Source organism: Ursus maritimus, unplaced genomic scaffold, assembly GCF_017311325.1.
Source record: "Ursus maritimus isolate PB19 unplaced genomic scaffold, ASM1731132v1 scaffold_19, whole genome shotgun sequence".
NCBI lineage: Eukaryota > Metazoa > Chordata > Mammalia > Carnivora > Ursidae > Ursus > Ursus maritimus.
Window position 1 is genome coordinate 14043476 of NW_024424341.1, and position 25109 is coordinate 14068584.

General features: G+C 46.6%; 1 protein-coding gene across 3 annotated transcripts; it reads left to right on the top strand.

Moving 5' to 3' along the window:
* The first annotated feature begins 12406 nt into the window (after positions 1 to 12406).
* HERPUD1 (homocysteine inducible ER protein with ubiquitin like domain 1) lies at positions 12407 to 23486 on the top strand. Of its 3 annotated transcripts, none has more exons than XM_040633332.1 (8): positions 12408 to 12684; positions 15267 to 15344; positions 15434 to 15508; positions 16501 to 16631; positions 19063 to 19185; positions 19693 to 20043; positions 21561 to 21666; positions 22725 to 23486. In XM_040633332.1, exons 1-8 carry the CDS (start codon positions 12532 to 12534, stop codon positions 22887 to 22889), a joined length of 1182 nt encoding a protein of 393 aa, XP_040489266.1. In that variant the 5' UTR covers positions 12408 to 12531; the 3' UTR covers positions 22890 to 23486. The 3 variants fall into 3 exon arrangements, with proteins under 3 accessions (XP_040489268.1, XP_040489266.1, XP_040489267.1); XM_040633333.1 differs by having other exon boundaries at positions 15437 to 15508; XM_040633334.1 differs by lacking the exon at positions 22725 to 23486 and having other exon boundaries at positions 12407 to 12684; positions 19693 to 19886; positions 21561 to 21640.
* The last annotated feature ends 1623 nt before the right edge of the window (positions 23487 to 25109 follow it).

Sequence of the window (25109 nt, forward strand, 5' to 3'; positions counted from 1 at the left end):
CAGCATTCGAGTTGGTTCTTTGGTAGACCAGGGACTTTTAAACCTGTTTAGGCTGTGTCCTGCAGTAAGAAATATCTTTTATGTTGAGACTTAAAACACACACTGAAATTATAAACATGTCACAAAACAATACTTCCTCTTACTATGGGTGTCACGTGCTGATATTCTTTGTTATAGTTCTTTTTCTCTTTTTGATCTTGGTTGCAATCCACAAATGGGCAGTGACCCAGGATTTGCAGAAAGGCCGCATTGGGCATCACTGCCATTTCCCCAGCATATCCCACGGAGAAGGAAAGGGAACAAACAGAACACGGGAGGAGGGGTAGTGATGGTGGGCATCAGTCAAGAAAGAGCTTCAAAGGAGGGGCAAGATTCAGGGTGTCTCATGGAAGGGTGTTGACTTTCAGGTTTGGTTGGGGCTGGAGGGTGGAGGTTTGGTGGGTCAGGAATGGAGAAGCAGAGAACGGGCATAAAGATGGCCAGATTGGCAAAGGATCGGAAAGGTCCACACTGCACCCAAGGCTGGGGAAAAGAATGGGGGAGGAGGAAGGAGCAAGAGATGGAGGCAGTGGGAGCTGTGGTGGGGGTGAGTGTTAAGATGGGGGTCGGAGATGAGAAGGAACCTGGGGAAGATGAGCCTTGCTCAGGTAAGGGTGTTTGGATACTCCCAGAGAGTTTGCACCCATGAAGCTAGGACACAAGAGCGAATGTTCATTAAGAGAAGTCCAGTGCTGGTGGGCGAGGCTCCCTGGAAAGGCATTTCAGCTCTAAGACACACCCCAGCAGTGTGCAAGTGGGACGTTGGGAGGTTACAACTGGCCAGGTCTTCTTGCGATAACCACTTTTCTTCAGGGTGGACGAAGGAACGAGGTATCTTTGGGTCTGGTAGGCCCCCTCTGAGCCCACTGACGGCCCACTTAGTCATGAAGGCGCAGATCTCTTTCTTAGTGTCAGGACCCAAAGGACTTCGGTGCCTCACAGGTACTCTCGCTGCAGAGACCAAAGGCTCTGGACTCCCAGGCTGTATAGGCCCCACGGTTGTTTCACAGTATCAGGACTTACTTGCTGAGAGTGACCAGGTGCCTGGCTGAGCTCACCAGGGATGGCTCCTCTGCTCCTAAGGAACAGGACAGGGGTCCTGCCTCTGAGCTATTCCACAGACCCGGGACCAACCCCCAACTCCAGATAGGCAAAGCCTCACTCAGGGAATGCTTGCCTTTCTAGAAGCACATAGAAAACTATTTCCTGACAAATAGTTCACAAGTAGATTGGGGAGACCCTGATCCAAAGTCAGAGAATGCTCTGGCTTAGGGTATTAAAACAAACCAGCAGACAAAAAAACTAATTTTTACTCTCTTGGAAACTGCATTTTGAACCATGATAATGGCTTTGGTTTTTGTTTTTTGGTTGTTGTTTTGTTTTGTTTTTTTAAAGGCTTGCTTTAACAATAAGGTCAAAAACAATGAAATGAATAAAAAATATGTTCACTCAGTCAACAGAATTTATTTGTTTTGGAACACACTGTTTCTCAACTCTGCTGAGTGTTTTGAAAAAAATTAACTATGTTTTCTCAACCCTGGATTGAACTTTCCCTGAGCTTCCACTGCTTCTTTAGTCACATTGCCAGATTTCCACGGTGGACATCTGTAGGAGCCACTTATATTCCCTTTGCTTCTCTTGCCCGTGTTTGTAGGCTCACAGACAACTCGTCTTCTTCTGTCTTGATAAAAGTCTCTGAGGATTCTCAATCTTGCCTCAACCCGAGAGGTGGAGGGGTTAAGTGGAGAGGGTCACGGCCTGGCCCACCAAAACACTGGCTGTGCAACCTCAGATACCTCTTAACCCCTCTGGGCCTCCGTCTGAGGCCTCCCATGAGAGAGCTGGGTCAGAACAGGTGTCACCAGCCAGCTGGCCCGCTGGTGATTGTGGTTTGGCCCACATGCGGTTGATCGAAGTCGTGGGTGCTGGGGGGTAGGGTGGAGAACACATTCTTCAGCCACGCCCCACCCTCAGCCACTACTTCCTACTGCCCTGCCTTGTGATGGGAGGGGGGGGCTCTCGAAAGCCCTCCGATTCATCGATTCATCGTCCTCGGCCCGTAGAGCGGCAGAATGGGAACAGATTTTAGTTCCCAGCATATCTCTTTCTCTCTCTCTCTGCCTTTGGGTGATAAGATCTTCTACCTTCGTGAGTTTCAGCGGTGGGAGGTGTTTCCTGTATAGTCTGTCCTTGCATTGTGCATGGAACGGGGCCGGTGGCAGCCGGCAGCCTCGCATGCTGGCCACCCCCCCAGCAGGGGCACCTCACTTATGCGCCCTGGGAGCCACTGTCCAGTCAGCTCTCAATTTTCTCCTCGGCATTTCAGCCTCCAGATTTCATATCCTCCTTCAGTTCCTGCCCAGAGTGTGGTGGCTTTGAAGTAAGCACAGTATGGCCCATTTTTCACCCAATAGGTTTGCTGAGTTCTACCTCCCAGGCAGAAAGCTATGGGCCTCATGAGCACATGGAGAGTCCCCATTTGGACTGCATTCCCTTTTACGCACCGGCCTGGCCTCTTGTGTGGTGAAGGAGAGGTAAATTTACAGAGATGAGGCTAGCTGGAATGTTCCAGAAGAACCACCTGGCTGGGAGGCCCCCAAGCACATGCAAAGCAGCCAGGTTTCGCTTGTAGCTATGTTTAGCTCAGAAAGTCACAAAAAAAGCTGCTAAATTCAAAAGTGTTCACAGAAGCGGGACCCAGGAAAGCCCAGCCACTGCTTCATTGGTAATTCCCCATTTGAAGTGAGGTTTAATCTTATGATTGAAAGCACAAGCATCATATAAGTGCCGCTTCCTGAAATGTAGCCAAAACAAATTCAGTTTCTAAAAATGCCATGTGGGTAGAGCCTTGCAAAGAACCACCTGCCTGAGAGGACAGACAGCAGAATGTCATACAGATGAAGGACAGTGTCAAGAGAGAACAAGTTTTTCATCCCAGCTTATAAGAGAGTTACAAATAAAAGACTCTAAGGTTGTGAAAGAGAGAGAAAACACATGAGACCAAGGGAATTAGGCTAGTGTCTCTAGAGAAAACGGCATTTAGAATAGGTGTGAATGATTGGTAGGATTCTACAGACAGAAAGGAGGGCTGGGGGTTGGGTCCTCCCAGGTGTCAGGAGTAGTTTGAGCAAGGACCCAAATAAGGTGAGCCCTTGTTTGGACAACAAGAAATAAGCCACTTTTCCTGGAGTATGAGGGCTGTGGATGTGGGAAAATAAGATCAGGAAAGTCATAATGTGGAAGGCCCCTTCTCTGAGGCTGGGGAGCTCCTAACAGACTCAGAGGCACTGGGGAAACACTGAAGGTGAAGGGGCAGATTGAGCTTGAGGAGAGTTGGCTGGACAAGAGATGGAGGAGCTGGGAAAGAAAAGGCAGGGCCCCCAGGGAGGAGGTTATGCAGACTGCAAAGGCAAGTCAGCAAGGCCCAACACTCTAGGAGTGGCAGAGGGCATGGGAAAGAGGGAGGAGATGGAGCAGAGGATGAAGACCGTGTACCTTCCAGAACTAGGAATTCCCCAGATGTATGTGTGGGTGGAAATGGACCCCCAAAAGTTGAGCCTGGGCAGCTGTAAGTTGGAGAAACCATGTACTATGGAGGACAAGGTAACAGGCTTTCTGCTGGAGGGAGAGAGAGTAAATGGGTTTGGTTTTGGATACTTGATGGGTGAACACATCCCAGTGGGTAGAATTGCGGTCTTAGAGCTCAGAGAGTTCAGGGTGTCCACTGTTAGCTGGGTGCTCTTTGAGAACAGAGACCATAAACAGATTTGGGAGTCACACTCATGAACAAGAATATTGAAGCCAAAGTTTGAGTGAGATCTCCAAGAGAGAAAGTACAGAGTGGAGAGGGTTGCAGGCTAGACCTTGGGATGGGCTATATTTAAGGGGCAGGAAGAAGGAGGGGCAGCCAGCAAAGCAGTCTAAGAACCAGCATTGATGGGGCAGGAGGAAAACCTGGGTAACCAAGCTCTCAGAAGATACCAGAGAAAGAATCTAAGAAGCAGAGCAGACCCTCAGGGCAGCTGTCTGCAGAGGGGCTAAAGCTGCTAAGAATGCTATTGAATTTGGGGTACTGGGTATCACTGGGAGCTTTGCAGAGAATAATTTGGTAAAGTGTGAGTCAGGGACCAGGGATTGAGGAATAATTTGTAGAGAGAAAAGGAAAGCAGCAGACATGCATATAGACCTTACACATGAGTAATGCAGCAGTGGAGAGAAACATAAGGAAAATAAGGTGGGGAAAAATGAGTTGGAAACGTGAGGGAGAAGCAGATTCCAGGGAAGATGTTCTGATCGTTGTTATCTTAGGGTGTGTATCAGTCAGTACAATGCTAGGCTATGCTGCAGTAACAAATTACCCTCTAAATATTAGTAGCTCACATGGCAAAGTCTGATTTCTCTTTTACAAATATCTCTGTTCTTGTTAGACAACTCTGCGGGGCCCCTCTTCTCCCTATCAACACCCAGTGATCAAAACTGCTCCTATCTGGTGAGGACATCTCCTCAGCCAGTAGCTTCCAACGCGTTGAGGAAGGGAAGAGAGAGCGAGAATGCTGTGCACCGGCTTCCAAATGCTTCAGCCCAGAAGTGACGTGTTACTTCCACTCGAAGCCCATTCACCAGATCAGTCCCATGGCTCCACCTAACTGCAAGAGTCCTAGAAAACTGGGGGGAACATTTGAATATTCATTGAGCAATAAATGTCTCTGTTACAGGGTGGGGGTGAGTAATAGTCTCTGGGTGTATTTATAGGTCAGAGCAGAAAGATTTAGGATGCAAGGAAGAAATTAATTGACCAAGAGGTAGTAATGGGGGATCAACAAAATGCAAGGGGATATTTTGCCCATCATCAGGGAAGGCATAGCTGACGTCTGCCAGCCCGAGGGTGCAAAACTCTCAGGACACCTGCTCTTGTGACTTTCCCTGGCAGGGCTCCTGAGCACTGGGGCAGAAAGCGAACATGCAGAAGGCAGGTGACATATTCCCCAGCAATGGGGCTGGCCAAGCAAAAAGAATGGAAGGCCAAGGCAGGAGAGAGTCAGGGAGAACGGTAAAAGTACATGGAGATGGCCAACCATAGCTCCAAGGTGGTTAGAGACGCCAGAAGTGAACTGCAAGAGTTGAGAAGATTTTGAGGGGCTGGTAGCGTGAAGACAGAAACGGTGCTCAGTGGGAGTGGGAGAGAGGGAGACAGAGAAGAATATGGGGTACATTGTGGTCCATATGTGTGCACTTCAAAAGGTGAAATTCTGCAGGAGGTAATCATTTTTGAGCAAAATCTAGAGTGTCCACCATTTGACTATGAGATCTACCAAGGTGGTAACTGGGGTGCACATTTGGGTTACTGGATGGTAGTGAAATCTAGAAGTCTCGGGGGAGGGCCCAGGGAAGCCGGAGGGTATTCAGGGCAGTGACTGTTTACCAACTGGCGTGGGGTATTTCAGTATCTCAACTACTGAAAGAGCCGAATGAGCAGATGTTAGCCATGATGGGCACCATGTCTGACTCATCTTTGCAACCCAGCACCCAGCGCAGGGCTTGGCGTTAGAGTGTATCCTTCGGTGACATCTAGCGCCTTCACACCGTTGTGTGGCCATCACCGCCATCTAGCTCCAAAGCGTTATCATCATCTTGAAAAGGAAATCCGAGCCCCCTTAAGCAATCCCCCCTGGCTAAGCCCTGGCAACCTCGAATCTGCTTTCCGTCTCTATGAATTTGACTTTTCTGGATATTCCATATAAATAGAATCATGTACTATGTGGCCTTTGTGTCTGGCTTCTTTCGCTTGGCATAATGTTTTCGAGGCTCATCCATGTGGCAGCAGGCGTCAGGACTTCGTGCCTTTCTGTAGCGGAGTAATATTCCATTTTGTTTACCCATTCATCAGTTGATGGACATTTGAGTTATTTCTACCTTTGGCTATTGTGAATAGTGCTGCTATGACTATTCATGGGCGACTCTTTGTTTAAACTCCTGTTTTCAATTCTTTTGGATATACGCTAGAGAGTGGAATTGCTGGGGCATATGGTAATCCTATGTTTAAATTATCTAGTAAATGAACCCTGGGTACATTTTTAAACCTCATAAGGGCCGAGTTTAGAAGTGCACACACCATGCAGTTAACTGTCAGTCCCATTGTTGGCCCCAGTCGTCAATCTTGACTGGCCACACCCCTTGGTGTCTCCTGTTCAAGAGACACTTGGGGTTTTCAAAAACCAGCTCCTTTTTGATTTTCCTTAAATAAAAAAAGGTACGTAACAAGCATTTTTCGGAGATCAGCAGGATGGTCTGGAAATAACAGGAAGTGGGTGTCACACTCCTTAAAGGTTGCAGACCACAGTCAGATACCTCTTTCCTTGATCAGGCAAGACACTTCCCTATCACTGGCCACATCATAAGGAAGGATTTGCTTCAAGGGCTACTTCTGGTGAAGAAAGAAAGCTGCTTCCGGCTGGGCTTAGCATGGACACCAGAGTTGCTGTGGGATGGATTTCACGAGTATAAAACAGGATGTCCATTTCCTGGGCCAAAGAAGATGGCATGTGTGTGGCCAAATTGGGACTTCAGAAATGACCCTAAAAGGCAAGGTGTCTGGCTGGAGCTTGGGGGCATCTCTAAACACCCAATAAAATAAGAGTTCCAAGAATAAAATGTAGAGGTACAGCAGGGCCTAAACCCCAGATTGTTTAAAATAAGTCATGTGCCCTGTCCGTGACCTTCAGGATGTACAAAGGCCCCTTCCCGGCCTTCACAACCCGACTGTAAAGTAAAACCCATCTCGACTCCTTCTTCCCTTTCCCCTTCTCAGAATTTAAAGATGAATTAGGTCTCAGTAGAGACAGCACCACGGAAGTGCTACTACAATCAAGTTAAAAAAATCTCCATAGTCCTTTCATTTCCACATTTCCAGAAATCTTATTTAGGAATTACCTTTAGCTCCCCGGATTTCCCTTTAGCTCACTGGATTTCTTTTCCTGATGTGCTTGAATTTCTATCTTTGAAAGACACAAAATCCGTATTGTATGATTTAATTTATATGGACTTCCGGAATAGGCGCAACCAACGGGGAGAGGCAGAAAGCCAACCCGTGACGCCTGGGACCAGGGTTGTGGCGGAGGGTGAGCGGGTTGACTGGGAAGGGGCACTAGGGAACTTTTTGGAGGGATGGGAAAGTTCTAGACCTTGATAGGGGTGTGGATTACATAGGGCAAATACACCTGCCAAAACTCTTTGAATGGTACACCCGATATCCATGTATTTTACTGTATTTTAATTATACCTCAGTACAGTTAATTAAAAACCAATAATTTCAAAAAGTTACTAGCTCTGCGTCCTTGAGAAAGTTCTTTAAACTCTCCATGCTTCAGTTTCCCCGGCTGTAAGATGGAAATAATGATACCATCCTACTTCATAAGGTCGCTGTGAGGAGTAAATGGATGCATCATGCGAGGTTCTCGAAGCTGTGTGTGTGGCGTGTGGTAAGCACACTGTCGTGCTCACCATTAGCTCCACTCTTGAACCAACCTTCGGTCCTCCCTGCTTTATTCCTGCAATGTCTTATTTTCCATTTTGCCCACATATCCTAGTGCTGATCTACATTTCCCCTTGAATGAACCAGTTGGGTCTTCCGGCCCCAAGTCCCTCCCCCTCAAATGCAGCCTCTGTGAACGGTATGGATCCACACTGATGGCCATCATCTCTTCCACTGCTCAAAAACCTCCTGCTGCACCCAAAAAAGGCTCCAACTCTCAAGGGTGACCATATATAGTCTTTCTGGAGGTGGTCCCCAGAATTCTTTCCAGTCTTACCTCTCGCTGGGGTTATCACTACTGTTATTTTATTTTTTATTTTCTTTTATTTTTAAAGATTTTATTTATTTGACAGAGAGCACAAGTGGGGGGTGGGGGCGGCAGGCAGAGGGAGAGAGAGAAGCAGGCTCCCTGCAGGGAACCCGATTCGGGGCTCTATCCCAGGACCCCGAGATCATGACCTGAGCAGCTGAAGGCAGTCGCTTAACCAGCGGAGCCACCCAGGCGCCCCTCATCACGTTTTTTTGTTTTGTTTTGTTTGTTTTAATAAACCCTGTACTTACTGTCAAACTTGACCAGTGGTTTCCAAACCTGGCCTTTGAACCAGGACCAACTTGGGTGCATCAGGCCCCATGTGGTAGGCCTAAAATGGGACCCAGACACCCATCCTGGGTTTTTGATTTGTTTGTTCCCCTACATGTTTAGCTGAAGCATAATGTGCACGTAGGGAAAGGCATAAATCCCAAGTGAACAGCTTGAGCTGGCTTGACAAAATGTCTGTAACCTGCGTAACCCACACCCTATCAAGCTAGAACATTTCGACATCCCAGAAGCCTTCTTCATGCCCAGTGGTATGTTGGTAAGAGTTTAACAACTGATTCCCTTGGATAAAAAACGCTCTGCTTTGTAGTGTTTGCTGATCTCTGTGGTGTAAACATTCCCAGCATGGCCAATTTCAAGCCATCGATACGATGTCACTGAAAGAGCTGTCCCTGAAGAAGCTCACAGTGGGTCCCTGTGAGCCAGTACCAGCTGACTCGGGCACACCACTGCTGTGTCCCTTCCAAGTCAATCTCTGCCGGCCCCATCCCTAGGCAACCATGAATCTGTGTTCTATCACCGTAGATTAACTTGGCTTATCCTAGAGTTTCATATGAATGGAATCTTCTAATATGTACTCTTTTTGTCTGTTTCTTTCACTCAGCACAGTTTTGAGATTCATTCGTGCTGCTGCATGTATCAGTAGTTGGTTCTTTGTTTATTACCGAGTGGTATGCCACCGTATGAATGTTCTGTAGCTTGCTCATCCTGTCTCCTGGTGATGGACAACTGGCCGTTCCCAACGTTTGGTGCTATTATGAATAAAGCCGCCATGAACATTCTTGCACAGGTCTTTCATTTCTTTTGGGTAAATCCCTGTGATGGTAATGGCTAGGTTGTAGATAGGTGTGTGTTTAACTCTGTGAGAAACTGCCAGACCGATTTCCAAAAGGGTCGTACCATTTTTATACTCCTATCAGCCACGTGTGAGAGTTCCGGTTGCTCCATATCTTTGCCAAGGCTCAGTGCTGGTGTTGTAGGGATCTTTCCTTTTTTTTTTTTTTTTTTTTTTTTTTTTTAGAGAGAGGGAGGCAGGGTGAGAGGCAGAGAGAGAGAGAATCTGAAGCAGGCTCCATGCCCAGCACAGAGCCCGATGTGGGGCTCAATCTCACAACCCTGAAATCATGACTTGAGCCAAAATCAAGAGTCAGAGGCTTAACCAACTGAGCCACCCAGGCCCCCAGGGACCTTTACTTTAAAAAAAAAGTTCCTTGGGTGATTTTGTTTCATAGCCAGGTTCAGGGACCACTGGATTGGACTGGTTTCAGTTTGCTAAATACTAATGGCTAACATTTATTGAGCGCTTCCTGTCTGGTCTGTCCCAAGAACTTCAGCAATGTTCTATCATGTAAACCTCACAACAACCCTATGAAATAGATACTACTATTCTTCCTATTTTGCAGAAGAGGAAAATTAGGTACAGAGCAGTTAAGTAACTGGCCTAAGGTCACATAGCTCTCAAGTGGCAAAAGCTAGGTTTACAAAAACAGGCAGTCTGACTCTGGGACCATGATTTTAACCACTGAGTTATACTTGGCCATGCAAATTCTGTACATGGTCATTCTATTGGGCCTAATCAGTAATTGCTGACATTATTACTGTTATTCAAATCCTACACATCCTTCAAAGTTCAGCTCAGACTCCAGCTTTTCCATCAAGTTTTCTCTGACTCCCCCTCTTCTCCTCCTGCCGCCATGGAATCCTTCAGTGTAATCATGAGTCCTTCAGAAATGTTGGAGACTTTCGGGTTGTCCTTTAGTTCTGTATTTTTGTGCTGTCTTATCACCCCTCATTATCTTTGCAAGGTTACTGAGAATAGGGTCACTCCATGTTTACCTTTCTATTCCTGGCATGTTTGTGGACTTGAATTTAATGTTTTCCTAAATACGCTACAGGCAGAATCACCAGAGTCCTTTAAAAGGAGCTCTCTTATTGGGAGATAAAAGGGAATCACAGAAATTAGACTGCCTTTTCCCTAAGGGAAAAAAACACACCCTTTACTTTCTTACTGATGGAAGTGGATATGCTGTCTCAAGGGGTCCTGATGCTTGTCACTGCAGGCTGGAGGAAACCATGCCATGTGGCATACTTAATTTCCCAGTAAAGTCGTTATCTCCTGCCTGGCTGCCTCCTTTAAGGTTTCTGCTTTTTTACATGGCCTGGCCCCACCGGTCAGCTTCTAGCTAGTTGTAAAACTACCAGTCATTTTCTTCCATCTTGTGTATGAAAAGCAGGACCAGCTACGTAATTTGTGAGGACCCAGTGAAAAATGAAAATGCAAAACTTGTTCAAAATTTATTAAGAATTTCAGATGGTAACAGCAGAGCATTAAACCAAGAGTGAAGTTCTCTGTGACTGCACGGGTCCCACACCTGTGAAGCCAGTCCTGATGAAAAGCGACAGAGCCCTCCTCAGCAGACAAAAACCAATCACAGAAAGCTGAGCATGGGGACAATTTATGTCTAAAGCCCACCATCCCTCTTCTTAACATAAAGACTGCTGAAGAAGAAGCCACCCTAGTTCTGTTACATTAAGGCTGACTATAACGGATTGAATGTGTAAAAGGATGTTGAAGTCCTGACCCCCAGTACCTATGAATGTGACTGTATTTGGAAATGGGGTCTTTGCACATGGTCAAACTAAGATGAAGTTAGCAGGGTGGACCCTCATCTAATATGATTTGGTGTCCTTATAAAAAGGGGGGGTGGGGGTGCCTGGGTGGCTCAGTCGGTTGGGCATCCGACTTTTGATTTTGGCTCAGGTCATGATCTCAGGGTCATAGTATTGAGTCCCCTACCTCCCTCCGGCTCCACACTGGGCAGGTGGAATCGGCTTGAGATTCTTTCTCTCCCTCTCCTTCTGCCCCTCCCCCTTCTTGTGCACTCTCTCTCACAAATAAATAAAAATCTTTTTTTCTTTTTTTAAGGGTGGTGGTGGGGCTTGGCACCGAGAGACGGACCTGCATGGAGGGAAAATGATGTGAAGGCATGCACACAGGGAGAACACCGGGTGTTCGTGAAGGCAGAGGTGGGACGATGCAGCTACACACCCCAGAACTCCGAAGATTGAGGCAAACTACCAGAAGCTAGGAGAGTGGCATTGCACAGGTTCTCTCTCAAAGCCCTCAGAAGGGACAAACCCTGAGCAAGACTTGATGTCAGACTTCTAGCCTCCAGAACTGTGAGACAATACATTTCTGTCCTTCAAGCTGCCCAGTTTGCGCTACTACACCCACCAACCACACCAGGCTCCTCCCATTAGCCGCCTGCCCTTGCCCTTGTCAAGCTCCTGACACCTGGATAAACAGATGTCCCAACACGACTGGGCTAAGGACGGGGCCCGCGCAATGTCAGTTTTGCTTTTCAGGACCTTTTGTCCTACAGAGGGGAGGGAAGGTTGTCTACATCAGGGACACCTTTTAGAAAACCGAGAACCTTCCCCTCCTGGTCTCAGCCCCAATTTAAAGGAAGCTGGTGTTAGCATCCTATAAAGCAAGGCGCTTTGCGAGGGTCTCCCAGCCTAAGCCGGACTGTGTGGCCCGTTTGCCAGTCATAACGGTGATGCCCCACACTTGAGAGTGCAACGTTCACGTCTGAGGCCACAGACTAGTGGCAACAGCACGTGGGAAGCCTCTGTCCTTGGCCCTAGAGGAATCCGCCCCGTTTCTTCCTCGCCCTGCTAAGGCCTGTGGGGCCACGCTTACGGGTGGGTTCGCAAACAGGGTCCACCCAGACGTTCTTTGAGCTGGGGTCGAGGTAGGCATGGGAGGCCTCCCCCGTAGGGCAGGCTGTGGAGCCTGACGTCCAGGGCCGCCCACCTGGAAGGGAGAGGGGAAGTGAGCCTTGGTGCCTGGGGTAAAAAAGGGCGGGGAGAGCTGCTTTGTGAGGGCACAATTTGCAGAAGCCGCCAAGCCGGGGATCTGCTGGCCTGACTCTCCTGACGGCGCCTGGAGCAACACGAGCAAAGGGCGCACCCCCGTTCCGTCAGGGCCCCAGCACTCCACCCGGCCGCAGCGCGCCCAAACATGGCCGCCGAACCCGGGTTCCGGGGCCGCAGCCGGGACTCCGGGTGACGCAAGGGCGACGGGTTGCATCAGCCCGCGACCACGTGCTCGGTCCGCCCCTCCGCCCCCGGATCCGGGCGCCGATTGGGCCACGTTAGGGCCGTGACCTCTGCCTCAGCCAATGGGAGGCAGCCACAGAGTGTTCTCGCCGCAGAGCCCTGGCGCGAGGTGCCTATAAAAGGCGCCTGAGGCGGGGGCGCGCGCCCCAGAGACGCGAACCGTCGTTGCGGAGTTTGTGGGCGGCTGCGACGCCGCCTGCCTGGCATCTCGGAGCGCCGCGGAACCCACAGCGCAGCCGACATGGAGGTCGAGCCCGAACCCGAGCCTGAGCCCGTCACGCTCCTGGTGAAGAGCCCCAACCAGCGCCACCGCGACTTGGAGCTGAGCGGCGACCGCAGCTGGAGCGTGGGCCTCCTCAAGGCCCATCTGAGCCGCGTCTACCCCGAGCGCCCGGTGAGAGGGGCCCCCGACTCCCGCTGCCAGCGCCTCCCGCCCCGGCTGCCATTCCCTCGGCCCGCCTCGCGTCCGCCTCCCCTTCCCTTACCGCTTCTCTCTTCGCCGTCACTCCCCCGACGGCTGGTCCTCACCAGGTCACTTCCCCAGGGCTGGGGTCTTGCCCTGCCCTGCCCTGCCGCGGTAGGCGCCGCCTCGTCCGGCCTACTGGCCGTCACCTCCGCGTCCTAGGCCGCCATCGCCCCGCCTTCCAACGGGCCGCCGTCCCCTGTCACCTCGCCTCCCGCGGTCCCAGCCCTAAGACTGTCACCCTCCAGCCCCACCTCCCAGACCACTGCCCCGTCCCCTAGGTCTGGCTTCCGGCCTAAGCCAAGTCGCTGAGCCAGCAGTTTGACCTTGGGTGAGTCACTGCACCCTTCCAGCCTCAGTTTCCCCGAAAGGACAGGGCGGCTGGGCGTTCCGCATTAGGATTGCATCTGGGTAGAAGCGAGGACACAGAAATGCTGCCGAGTGGATTTTCTGAGTGCCGCGTCTCGATGTGGAGCGGAGGAGGCAGGGGCCAGCCCCGGGCCAGTGGCTAGGGAATCAGGGTGAGCGCCCGGGGAGTGTGTACTTAAGGTCCCACACCCAGGAGCGAGACGTGGCTCTTCCCCTCCCTGTCCACCTTCCGCCCTGGGCCCCTCCCTGCCGCGCCGGACTCCGCAGCCTTTGCCGCGTCCCGGGGAGGAGCCCCGCGCGCTTTCTGGCTAGAGTGATTTAGAAGGGAAGCAGGCAGAAGGAGGCTCCCTGAGTCTGGGTTTTAAGACTTTGGCCCCTCAGTTACAGACTTCCTCGCTTTGTTTTGGTGGACACATCTGTCAACATCACCCTTAGCACCGCCCTCCCTCCCCACCACGTGATGGAGGCGGCTGCATCCTTCCTGTATTTACTTTCTGCTCTGACATTATGTAAGTGTCAGCAGTGTGCTTTACTGCCCACGAGTGTAATTCTCCATCAGACAGGAGGAGACATGGGGGCCGAAAAAGATGTGAAATTGTTCCTTCTTATCTGAAAAGTTGCCGTATTGCAGGGGTCAGGCTCTTTTGGTTCCTTATTTGTTCAATAGGGAAGGTAGAAGTGAGTTTTCCTCCTGAGTTACTCTTTTGAATTTTGCTTGTTTATCTAATAAGCTTTCATTCCTTTAGCATACCCCTTGGGACTATTTGTAGTTTCATCACAGCGGCTTCCAAGAACCTAGGTGGCCCAGTCGCTGTGAGAATGGCTAATAGGTACGCAGATAGGTGTAGTTGCGTGTTGCATCATTTAGTAAAAGGCAGTGTTTTGGAGGAGAGTTTCCCTTAAGGGCTTCCTTGGGTGACAAACATCACTCCTGTTATTAAGTCTGAAGACCCAAATAAAAGACCTCTCAGGTGTGTAAATTTGTACTTAAAGATTGTGGCTGGAGAGCACTCATCATTTGGTTTCTAACCTGAGAAGAATTACATTTATAGTAGTTGTTAAACATATTTAATTTTTTTCAAATCAGCCTTCTGGGTAAAGACACAGTGTCAATTCAGGACTTTAAAAGGAAAACTACAGGCAGCTATGGTTTTCAAACTTTTACTAGTGTGGAACTCTTTAATGTAATGCAGGACCCACCCCTCAGTACCATTTTACAAAATCCTGTCTATAGCATTACTTATAAAGTCAACCGGAACAGTGGTGAACATAGTATCCAATTTGGTTCTGTAGTTTTAGGGGCATAGTGTCAAAAAAATCCTGATTTATGCAGATAAGTAGATGCAGTTATTGTTTTGTTTTAAACAGTTCGCTTTATAATCTCCAGCCACTTGGCAGGAGCAGCTTTATTCCAAATTTTGCATAGTTGTTTGTTCTGGCGTTGGCTGGTGATCTCATGTGTACTGGCTTTGGTATATATCATTTGAGGCCATTAGTTGTAAGTATGGTTTTTAAAGGAATTAAAAATAGATTTTAAAAGTGAGATTTGTATGAAAGTGTGTAGAGTCCCTGTGGTTTTGAAATCACTGGGAAGGAGAAGAGAGGTTGGAATCTTGACTGTTCAGCGGCAGGTGACCTTAGACAAGTCAGTTTCAGACTTTTCCTCCCTTCAAATAGGGATACTAAATCTCACAGGGTTTACACCTGCATTTGTGTATTGGGAAAAGTCTCTTTGAGAGCTTAGTTTAGAGTTGCTTTATTGTTATCTTAGGACAGTACTAGGTGATTGTGGTGAAGGCTGACCTTGCTTGGGAGTACTTTGAGTTTTCTCTGAGACCATTCAGTTTGTGTTTTTAGTGGCAGAAAGGAATTTCCTTGGGAGTTTAAAAGTCAAGTAGGTCACCATAGGTTTTGTGGACTGGAGATAATTTGCCATCCTAAATTTATATGCATGTTAGAGAGAAATTCAAAGTTCAGCACTTTCTAAAGAAAAGTTTTGTATATGAGACCTTTGAAAAAATGCTTCCCCGTGATTCTAAGAAAGAACACCCATATCCAGGTTAATTGTATAAAAGTTTCTTCTGTGTTTGGGAACTTGTGGGAGCTAAATGCTGACCTGTGCTACTCTTTGTTTCCATGACTAGCGTCCAGAGGACCAGAGGTTAATTTATTCTGGGAAGCTGTTGTTGGATCATCAGTGTCTCAAGGAATTGCTTCCAAAGGTACATCATTTACACATTAACTTTTAAATGTTTTTTAAGCACTTACCAGGTTGAATTCAGGTCCTAAAGTACCTTCTTATTACTTCTAGCAGGAAAAACGGCATGTTTTGCATCTGGTGTGCAATGTGAAGGGTCCTTCAAAAATGTCAGAAACCAGCACAAAGGTACGTCTGCTTTTTGAAGATCAATCTATGTCATTCAGACCATCATGGTAGAAATAAAGGGAGTTGGAAAAAAACTCAAGAGATTTTATTGTCTTTTTATCAAGTAATACTTTGGTTCTTCCCCAGTAAGAATCAGGAATTAGAAAGTTACCCATACAAGTGCATGTCTGCTATTGTTGTAGTAGGCTATGCTATTAGTGTTGTAGTGGGAAAGTAGAGTTCTACATTACACACCCTACTGGGACATAATTTGGCCTACAATAGCTGTGTATCCAGATCACTAAACCAGCAAGGCACTCTAAAATGGGTTTTTACTAAATTTAGCACATAATAAGCTGCTTCTAAGGAATCACCAATTTTTATGAACAGTAAAAAAGTGAATATATTCCCTTTGGAAATTTTTATTGTGATTTATTTCATTGGATAAGAAAAGACCACAGTCCCTATCAAGTGATCTCTAAAGACTTATGTTTGACAGCCAAAATCGTTCATTTTTCATTTCACAGTGTTGATTTGAATATACAATAATGATAATCTAATGTAGCAATGCACTCTAAATTAGGATTATGACTCTATTTTCTGAAACATCTGAACATGGGATAGGAAATTTCTTTCCTTTAGGTTGATGGCTGGGTTGTATTTATAAATGTTGTTGGTCAGATTCAGTTTCTTGATTTAGTAAATTCACCACCATAAGATCTGTAGAACACTATCAGGATGCTTTCTCACCAATGATAACTTCATTGGAAGATTTTAATGAAATTACAGCATAATTACTCTGGGAAAAATAGGGATTTTTAAAATATCTATATATTGAAATTGGGTTGAAAATATTTCAGAATATTTTTTATATAACATTGCATCTGTTTAATTTTGTCAAGTTCAGAGGTTGGGGTGAGGGACATAAGGCATTCGCAGAAGAATCCTTTTAGGTTGGTTGCAGACAGTTGCATCAGGTCCTTTGTTCTAATGTTCGGCTTCTACTTACTTAGGTTGCTGAATCCGTGGAGCAGCCTGCTGGTCTCCATCAGGGACAGTATCCTGGGGATTCCTCAGGTGATAGTTTAAGGCAAAGGGAGGTTCTTCGGAACCTTTCTCCCTCTGGGTGGGAGACTATCTCAAGGTGAGTGTTACCATAGAGAACGAGATTCATGCAAAATGGATGTGCGTTATTTGCATCAATTTTAAGAAAAAAGTATATTTGTAGTTTATAGTCACAGAACTTTAAAATGTACAAAATTTTGCTTTTTAGGGGCTTCACTTTTAAAGATCTTTTATGTATTTTTTCTTAATACACAGCCTTTTAAAAACAGACATGAGGATGCAGGTGTTGAAAATGTAGGCATTTCCCCTCCCACGTGGGTGTGCTTGGTGTTGTGCTGACCTCATGATAGGGACTTCGTGCTGCTGCAGAGAGAACAGCTGGCATAAGCATGTCACAGCTGCTTTGCTGAGTGGCTCTGTGCTTTGTCTATCGTAACAATGGGTGACAAAAGGTGAAAAGATTGTTTAAGAAATGCTCTGCCAAGGACTGAGTTGGCGGTGCTGGGGAAAAAAGGTCTATTCTTTAGAGAAAAAGCCAGCAGTGACTAAATGCTCTGATGTTTGGATTTCATAGCTCTTGGAACCTCTTACAATGAGAGTTCTTAAGAGAAAAACATAATTGCAAGTTGAAATTCTGTAGCCCCTCAATTCCCCTGGTTTCTTTCTCCTGGTAGTTTTTAATATTTGATTTTGACAAAGTCAGGTATTTGAGGAATGACGAGTTGTTGTTTTTTGGGTTTTTTTTTTTTCCCTTAACGGGAATTTCAAATACACACAAAAGCAGAGGGAACTATGTAATGAATCTTCACACAGCCATCACTTGAGCCCAGTAATGATCATAGTTTTGCCATGTTTGTTTTATCTATTCCTCCTTTGCCTTTTCCTTTCTGAAGTGTTTAAAAGTAATTCCCAGATGTCCTGTCAGTTCACCCCTACGTACTTGAGTAAAACCTTAGAGATATCTTGCATATCTACAGTGCTGTCCTCATCAGAGCTACAAAAGCACTTTGTTATCCTCTCATTTTCTTGCACTATAACATTTTTAAGTGATCAAAAACAATATTATACCAAGACCTGCTTGAATCAGAATACCATTTTAGAAACACTCTGGGTAGGGAATTTGGTTAAAAGACTGCCAGCATAGAGGCACCTGGGTGGGTCAGTCAGTTAAGCATCCAACTCTTGATCTCAGTTCAGGTCTTGATCTCAGGGTTGTGAGATCGAGTCCTGCATTAGGCTCCACGCTGGGCACGGAGCCGACTTAGGAAAAGACTGTCCACGTATAAGATTGGATAATTGGATAGAAACACTCAAAACTGGGGCGCCTGGGTGGCACAGCGGTTAAAGCGTCTGCCTTCGGCTCAGGGCGTGATCCCGGTGGTCCGGGATCGAGCCCCACGTCAGACTCCTCCTCTATGAGCCTGCTTCTTCCTCTCCCACTCCCCCTACTTGTGTTCCCTCTCTCGCTGGCTGTCTCTATCTCTGTCAAATAAATAAATAAATAAATAAATAAGAAACACTCAAACCTGCTTCCCTTATTCTAGCTACACAACTTGAGATTTGTGGCCCATATGTATGTGAATTTCACCTTGATGAAACTTGTCAGTTTTATTCAACACATATTTATTGAGTAGCCAATACATATAACTTCAAGGATGGGAGTTAACCAGCAGAGATGATCATATAACCAGTTCCTGATTTTTCCTCAATTCTTTTGGCAGCAGTTCACAAAACTGAAACTAAAGGAGTTCACTGTGTAAGGCGCACAAAGCCAAAGATGACACGCGTATGCTCTTCCCTAGGCTGCTTAAGAAACAGGAGTTTGGTGTCAGACAGGCCTCAAATGCAGCCCTGCTGTTTAACTAGCTCAGTGACTTTGTGCAAATCCCGTGTCTTCCCTGAGCTGGATTCGGGCTCCCTTCTGTGAAATGGAGGGAAAGCTCCCTCCGCACAAGGTTTTTGCGGATCCAGTGAGATAACAGCCCAGCAGCCTGTCCAGGGCACAAGTGGTCAGTAAGCACGTATGAGTGATGCCACATAGACACATAACTCTGCCCCCCCATGTAGCTCAGATTTAGGGGTGGGGAGAGATGGGTAGCAGAAGGAGGGGGTAGTTTTCTTTAGGAAAGACTTTGAGAGAGATGTGGCTTTTTAGAGCTGCTCTTTGAAGGGTAAACAGTGGGTTTAAAGCTGCAATGATACTCAGCAAATGGAGACTGGGGGTGAGGATCCACCTAGCCTGAAAGGGTCCGGCTTGTTCATGTGCTGGTAACAACATGGTATGAGAGCCCAGTGCTGGGCGCTGGCTCTCGTGTCCCTGTGGGACCTGGGCCACGGTGGTCGGGCTCGGTCAGCACTTACCACACAGGTGCGTCACACAGTAATCTACCATGTAACTGTAATAAAGCCTCTGTCTCTCTGATTCGAAGTCTTAATTGTAATGTAGACCTTTCATTTATTCATACTAAACCAAGTCAAAATGAGTATTTTTTAAAAAAAATCTTTCATAGGCCTGAAGCTGCCCAGCCAGTGTTCCAAGGCCTGGGGCCTGGTTTCTCGGGCTACACGACCTATGGGTGGCTGCAGCTGTCCTGGTTCCAGCAGATCTACGCACGCCAGTACTACATGCAATAGTGAGTCCTTTCCTGTCTGCTGGCTGTGGCGGGGCTAGGGGTGAGGAGTGAGGCTGTTCATCAGTCTCTTCAGAGCCCTGCTCTGTGTGGTCTGGTGGGTGGGGGAGAGTGTAAATGATAACTGCTCCCTAATTTGTGTATTAATTCAGGGGGGCTTGTATCTATGTAGTTTGATGACTTCATTTACAGTCAGTTCCTTCCTCTTCAATATGAAGTATCTCTACTTTGGTGAAAAGTTTAATTTGCTACCGTACCATACTTTTACAGTTTTATACTTTTGACTCCAGATAAAATTTACCATGTGGCTCTCTCAGGAGCAGAAGAGGCATTTATAGATTCAACTGTTAGTAAAGAAATTCTTTACTAAGTTAAAGAAAAGCCAAGTTTTTCATGTACCTACTTAGAATTCTTAACAGTAAAAGACCCTGTGTAAATAAGGCTATGAGAAGCACAGTCTTCCCAGTGCTTTGCTCTCAACAGTATCTGCCTCTGTCGATTTTATTTTAGTTTAGCGGCCACTGCTGCGTCGGGGGCTTTTGTCCCCTCACCAAGTGCACAAGAGATACCTGTGGTCTCTGCACCTGCTCCAGCCCCTATTCACAACCAGTTTCCAGCAGAGAACCAGCCAGCCAATCAGAACGCTGCTCCTCCAGTGGTGGTTAATCCCGGGGCCAATCAGAATTTGCGGATGAATGCACAAGGTGGCCCTATTGTGGAAGAAGATGATGAAATAAATCGAGATTGGTTGGATTGGACCTATTCAGCAGCCACATTTTCCGTTTTTCTCAGTATCCTCTACTTCTACTCCTCCCTGAGCAGGTTCCTCATGGTCATGGGGGCCACCGTCGTTATGTACCTGTAAGCAGATGTTTCACTTCCCCTTTTTCCCTTTACTACAAATTAACGCTGCGTGGTGGCTCAAAACAAGTACCGATTTTTCTCTGTTTTTGAGCAGTCTCAGTCATTTATGGAAGTGTGTGTGTGTGTTTTAAGATTTATGTATTTAGAGAAAGAGTGCGAGCAGGGGGAGGGGCAGAGGGAAAGAGAGAGAATCTTAAACAGGCTCCATGCCCCATGTGGAGCTCAGTGCGGGGCTCGATCTCTTAATCCTGAGATCACAACCTGAGACGAAATCAAGAATTGGACGCTACCTGACTGAGCCACCCAGGCGACCCTATGGAAGTTTATTTCAGTAGCGTATTATTCTGACACTTTCAGTGCAAGGAACTGACAGCGTGGTTGGGCACTGCTGAGAACACATTAATCGTGTTAATGCAAGAAAAACATTATGTTTTCTTCTAGGTAAGGTACCTGCCAGGCTCCTGAACCACAACAATAGGGCCATTCTAAGGCATGAAAGGGAAAATTGTATTTGTTTTGAATAAAAACAAGTTTATCTTTATCAAGCTGTAGGTGCTGCCTTCCAGGATTAAAGGTCAGGCACTGAATGGCAGCAAAGCTCATAAGGGCCAGGGAACCTTTACAGACCTGACATGTGGCTTTATCCATGGCTCAGAGTGGTGGTTCTCCACCAGGATGATTTTGTCCTCGGGTGTGATGCTTCTGACTGTCACAACTAGAGGGCTGGTCCCACTGGCATCTCGTAGACAGAGGCCAGAGGTGCTGCCAGACATGCTGCAAAGCACAGGACAGCCCCACAGCACATAGCCAGCCCAGTGTGTAAGTGGCGCCAAAGTTGAGAAACCCTGGCCTAGAGTGTACGTCCTTGTGGTCAAAACTGACAAATATTTCCTATGGAGTGAAAATGGATTTTTATTTTAGTTGTAAAAATCTTGAGAAATATTTGAATAATACAATTACTCTTATATCCAGAATTAATGATTGTTAATATTTTGTCATATTTGCTGTAAGACTTGTATTTAATTGGATTTTCCAAAGAAAATTTTAGTCAATTCTTTGTTTTTTAGTCTCTAGAATCCTATATTTGTGACCAAATTTAGGTCTTATTATTATGTAGGTTATCACATATTATAACCCCAGCTCTGTGTGTGTATGTATATTTATCCCTCCCCCACCCCCGGTCAGGTTTGCAGGTGTAAAGTTTATTTCAGATCAGCAAGCGTTTGTAGAGCACTACTGTGTTCGGGGCGTTGTTAATGTTGGTGGGCACACAGTGGTGAATAAAACACAGTCCCCATAGTGACCCTGAAGAAGCGGACAGGTCAGTGAGGAAGTCTAGCAGATGGTGTGGTAGAAAGTCAGCAGATGGGCCTGGCTGTGAGCTGCTAATCAGAGCACTGCTATGATTAGAGGAGGACGGCAAGGGGGACCCTGTCTAATTAGAAGTCCCTTAAATTCTTGAACAAAGATCACTGTGATTAGCTAAGATGAACTTTTATGTGCTTCCTTTGAAGGCATCACGTTGGGTGGTTTCCATTTAGACAGAGACCAGTTCAGAACTTTGCGAACAATGGTCCTCCTCATGAAGCTGTAAATCAGGACCCCAACAATAACTTACAGGTAAGGAGCTCCCAGTGGGGCCCAGCAAGCTTGGCCAGGCTCTCATATCCTTAATGCTTAGATACTTAGCTTCATGGCTTGCCATTTCATTAGGCTGAAGTTTCAAGATTTTTTCAAATTTGTTCTTAGAGCAGTAGCTTTTTTTTTTTTTTTTTTAAGATTTATTTATTTTGTGAGTGAGAGCAAGAGCATGCATGCATGCAAGCAGGTGTAGGGAGAGACAGAGGGATAGAGAGAATCTCAAGCAGACTTCCTGCACCGAGTATGGAGCCCAACACAGGGCTCGATCTCATGACCCTGAGATCATGACTTGAGCAGAAACCAAGAGTCAGACGCTTAACTGACTGAGCCACCCAGGCGCCTGGAGAGTAGCTATTTTTAAAAAAACATTGAATGTCATAAAATCCATCAGGTATTTTAGTCCTGTGGCAATTTGCATTTTGGCATATGTAAATAGTGTTTTTTTAAACTCACTATTTTGAGCATTCAGAGGCCTATAACAATGTGTTATACCTTGGAAACTGCTAGTGGATAGTTATTCTAATTAAAGATTAGGAATATAAGCATGTCTCACTTACAGAATAGGTTTCCTGGAGAATTTTCCTAGATTTATAGATCAGTTTAATCCATAACCCTAAAGGATATTCTTTTATAATATAAATTGTCACCCTAGTATCTGTTTTTAGAACCCTGGGTTTCCCATTTTTAGTTTCTTAGAACACTGCCAAAATCAGAATATCCATATTTAATGAACTGGTTAACTTAATTCATGAGTTTCCTAATAAAGATCGAATTACTTCATTTGTTCTAATACTTACTGCCAGGAATTTTCAAAACTCTGAAGTTCACCAGCAGTTGTGAACTTCCAGGCCTCCATCTAGCCTGAGAACTGAGAGAACTGAGAACTCCAGCCCAGGACATCATTCCCTGGGATCCTGTCTGCCCGGGTGCTTTGAATATGGGGCCAGGGATTTACTCTGCCTTTTCCTAACATTATTACATTATTTGGCATTTGTCACAGTCCTAATGGTTTTCTCATTGTGTTTCATTAACTGTAGGAAGGCCCTGATCCTGAAATCGAAGACCCCAACCGCCTCCCTCCAGACAGGGATGTACTGGACGACGAGCAGACCAGCCCTTCGTTTATGAGCACAGCCTGGCTCGTCTTCAAGACTTTCTTCGCTTCTCTTCTCCCAGAAGGCCCCCCAGCCATAGCAAACTGATGGTGCTTGCTTTCTGGCTGCTGGAGGCTTCGACAGGCGTGGACTGGGTCATCTGACTCCAGCTAGATTTCCTCACCTGGACATGGCAATGGCACAGAATTCAAGAATCAGCAAGGAGGAGGATATGCTTTTGTGATCAAGCAAAAGCAGAAACTAAGACGTGAAGCCATGATACAAATTGATGAACAAAAAATGTCCAAGGCTTCTCATGTCTTTATTCTCTGAAGAGCTTTAATATATATTGTAGGTAGTTTCATAGGCATTGTAAGTAGAAGGCATTAGTGTCGCATGTTTATGCCTGAGGACTTTTCAGATGTGTGTGTCTGCATGTGTGTTTGTACATAGATACCATAGATGCAGAAATGGTTCTGCTGGTACGATTTGATTCCTGTTGGAATGTTTAAATTACACTAAGTGTATTACTTTATATAATCAATGAAATTGCTAGACATGTTTTAGCAGGACTTTTCTAGGAAAGACTTATGTATAATTGCTTTTTAAAATGCAGTGCTTTACTTTAAACCAAGGGGAACTTTGCAGAGGTGAAAACCTTTGCTGGGTTTTCTGTTCAATAAAGTTTTACTATGAATGACCCTGGCAGAGACTCCTGTCATCTTAGCAGTTTGCTCCATGTCCATGTCGCTGGATGGTCAGCAGTTGAGTTGCTGACTTGTAAGTCACCCGAATGTTTTGCTTCTTTTTATAAAAGGACCATTTGTACTAATGAAGAACGATAAGGTAAGGCCATGAAAGTTTTAATTGACGAAGAATACACTTGTGTTTGTCCCCATTCCCTGATTCCAGCAGTACTGGCTTATGTAGTAACCCATCAAACTTGGATTCTCCAGGTTTAGAGTGAGTGGCGTTGGGGCACCTGGCCGGCTTCGTCGGTAGAGCATGTGACTCTCGATCTCAGGGTCGTGAATTCAAGCCCCCCATTGGGTGCGGAGCCTACTTTAAAAAAAAAAAAAAAAGGTTAGTGGCATTAAGCACCTTGCACCTTGGCAATTCTGTGGTAGTTACACCTCATCCAGCAGGCTTTCTGAAGCTGAGCTTGCGTTTGTGGTTTGAATCTTTGAAGTATTGATTTTGAGACTAATCTTAAAAACACAGTTGTATGTATTTTTCACACACGAATGATGTTACAGGCAGAATGCTGAAGGCCTGGGCAGGGTGTTTTTGGCAGAGTAAATCACTCGTATCATGGTTGTGATCATTTAATCATTACTGAAAACATTCACATCAAATATTCACTGAACAATTCATAGCAGATGCTGGGTAGATACAAAGGTATTTCATGTATGGTTGTGCTTTAAAAAGCCGACAAAGAGGGGCCGCCTGGGTGGCTCAGTCCATTGAGTGTCCGACTCTTGATTTCGGCTCAGGTCATGATTGCAGGGTCACGGGGTGGAGCCCCGTATCGCTCTGTGCTGGGTGTGGAGCCTGCTTGAGATTCTCGTCCTCGCCCTCCGCCCCTCCCCCACTCTCGTGTGCTCGCTCGCTCTCAAAATTCAAATTAAAAAATAAAAAGCCAGCAAAGATAACTGTACCAGGAATTAAATGGCATGGAGTTTCAAATAACGCCAGGCCTCCAGAGCACAGGAGCTGCGAGAAGCGGTGATTATCAACAAGTTATGAAGGCGGTGTTTGCCTGACGGGGGAAAGGACTTGAGACCAGAGGTTTGAGGGTTTTACAAGCGAGGAAGCTGGTCTGAGCTGATGGGAGGAGTCAGAGAATGAAGAGAAGGGTCACAGTGAAGGAAGTCTCTCTCAGAGGTGAGACTTGGCCCTCCCGCCACAAAGCCGGGTTCTTGGCCTGCTCCGTATTTAGTCTCGGTGATTTATGAAAGCGATCGTGAAGAGTCCAGGATGTGAGGGCAGTCTGGCTGCAACGTGTCCCCCCGCTGATCACCACGGTTGATTCGGCTGATCCGGCTGGCTAGGCGGGTGTCCCCTTCCTCGCCGCTCCATGCCCTCCTGAAGCTGCATGCTCAGCGGAAGAGGACAACCTTCCCCCCCCCCCGAGAGGAGGACTGTTCTTCGGTCAAGGGAGCACGAGTGGCTGCAGTCCCCTGCTAGAACCTCCAAATACTCGCTCAAGGTCCATTGTGGGAGGATGTAGGGTAGTCAGGCTTCCAAGCCTCCAGACACGGCCAAACGAGGCACTGCATGTGGCAGGCTGCCTTTCTTAAAAAAAAAAAAAAAAAAGGAAAAAAGAGT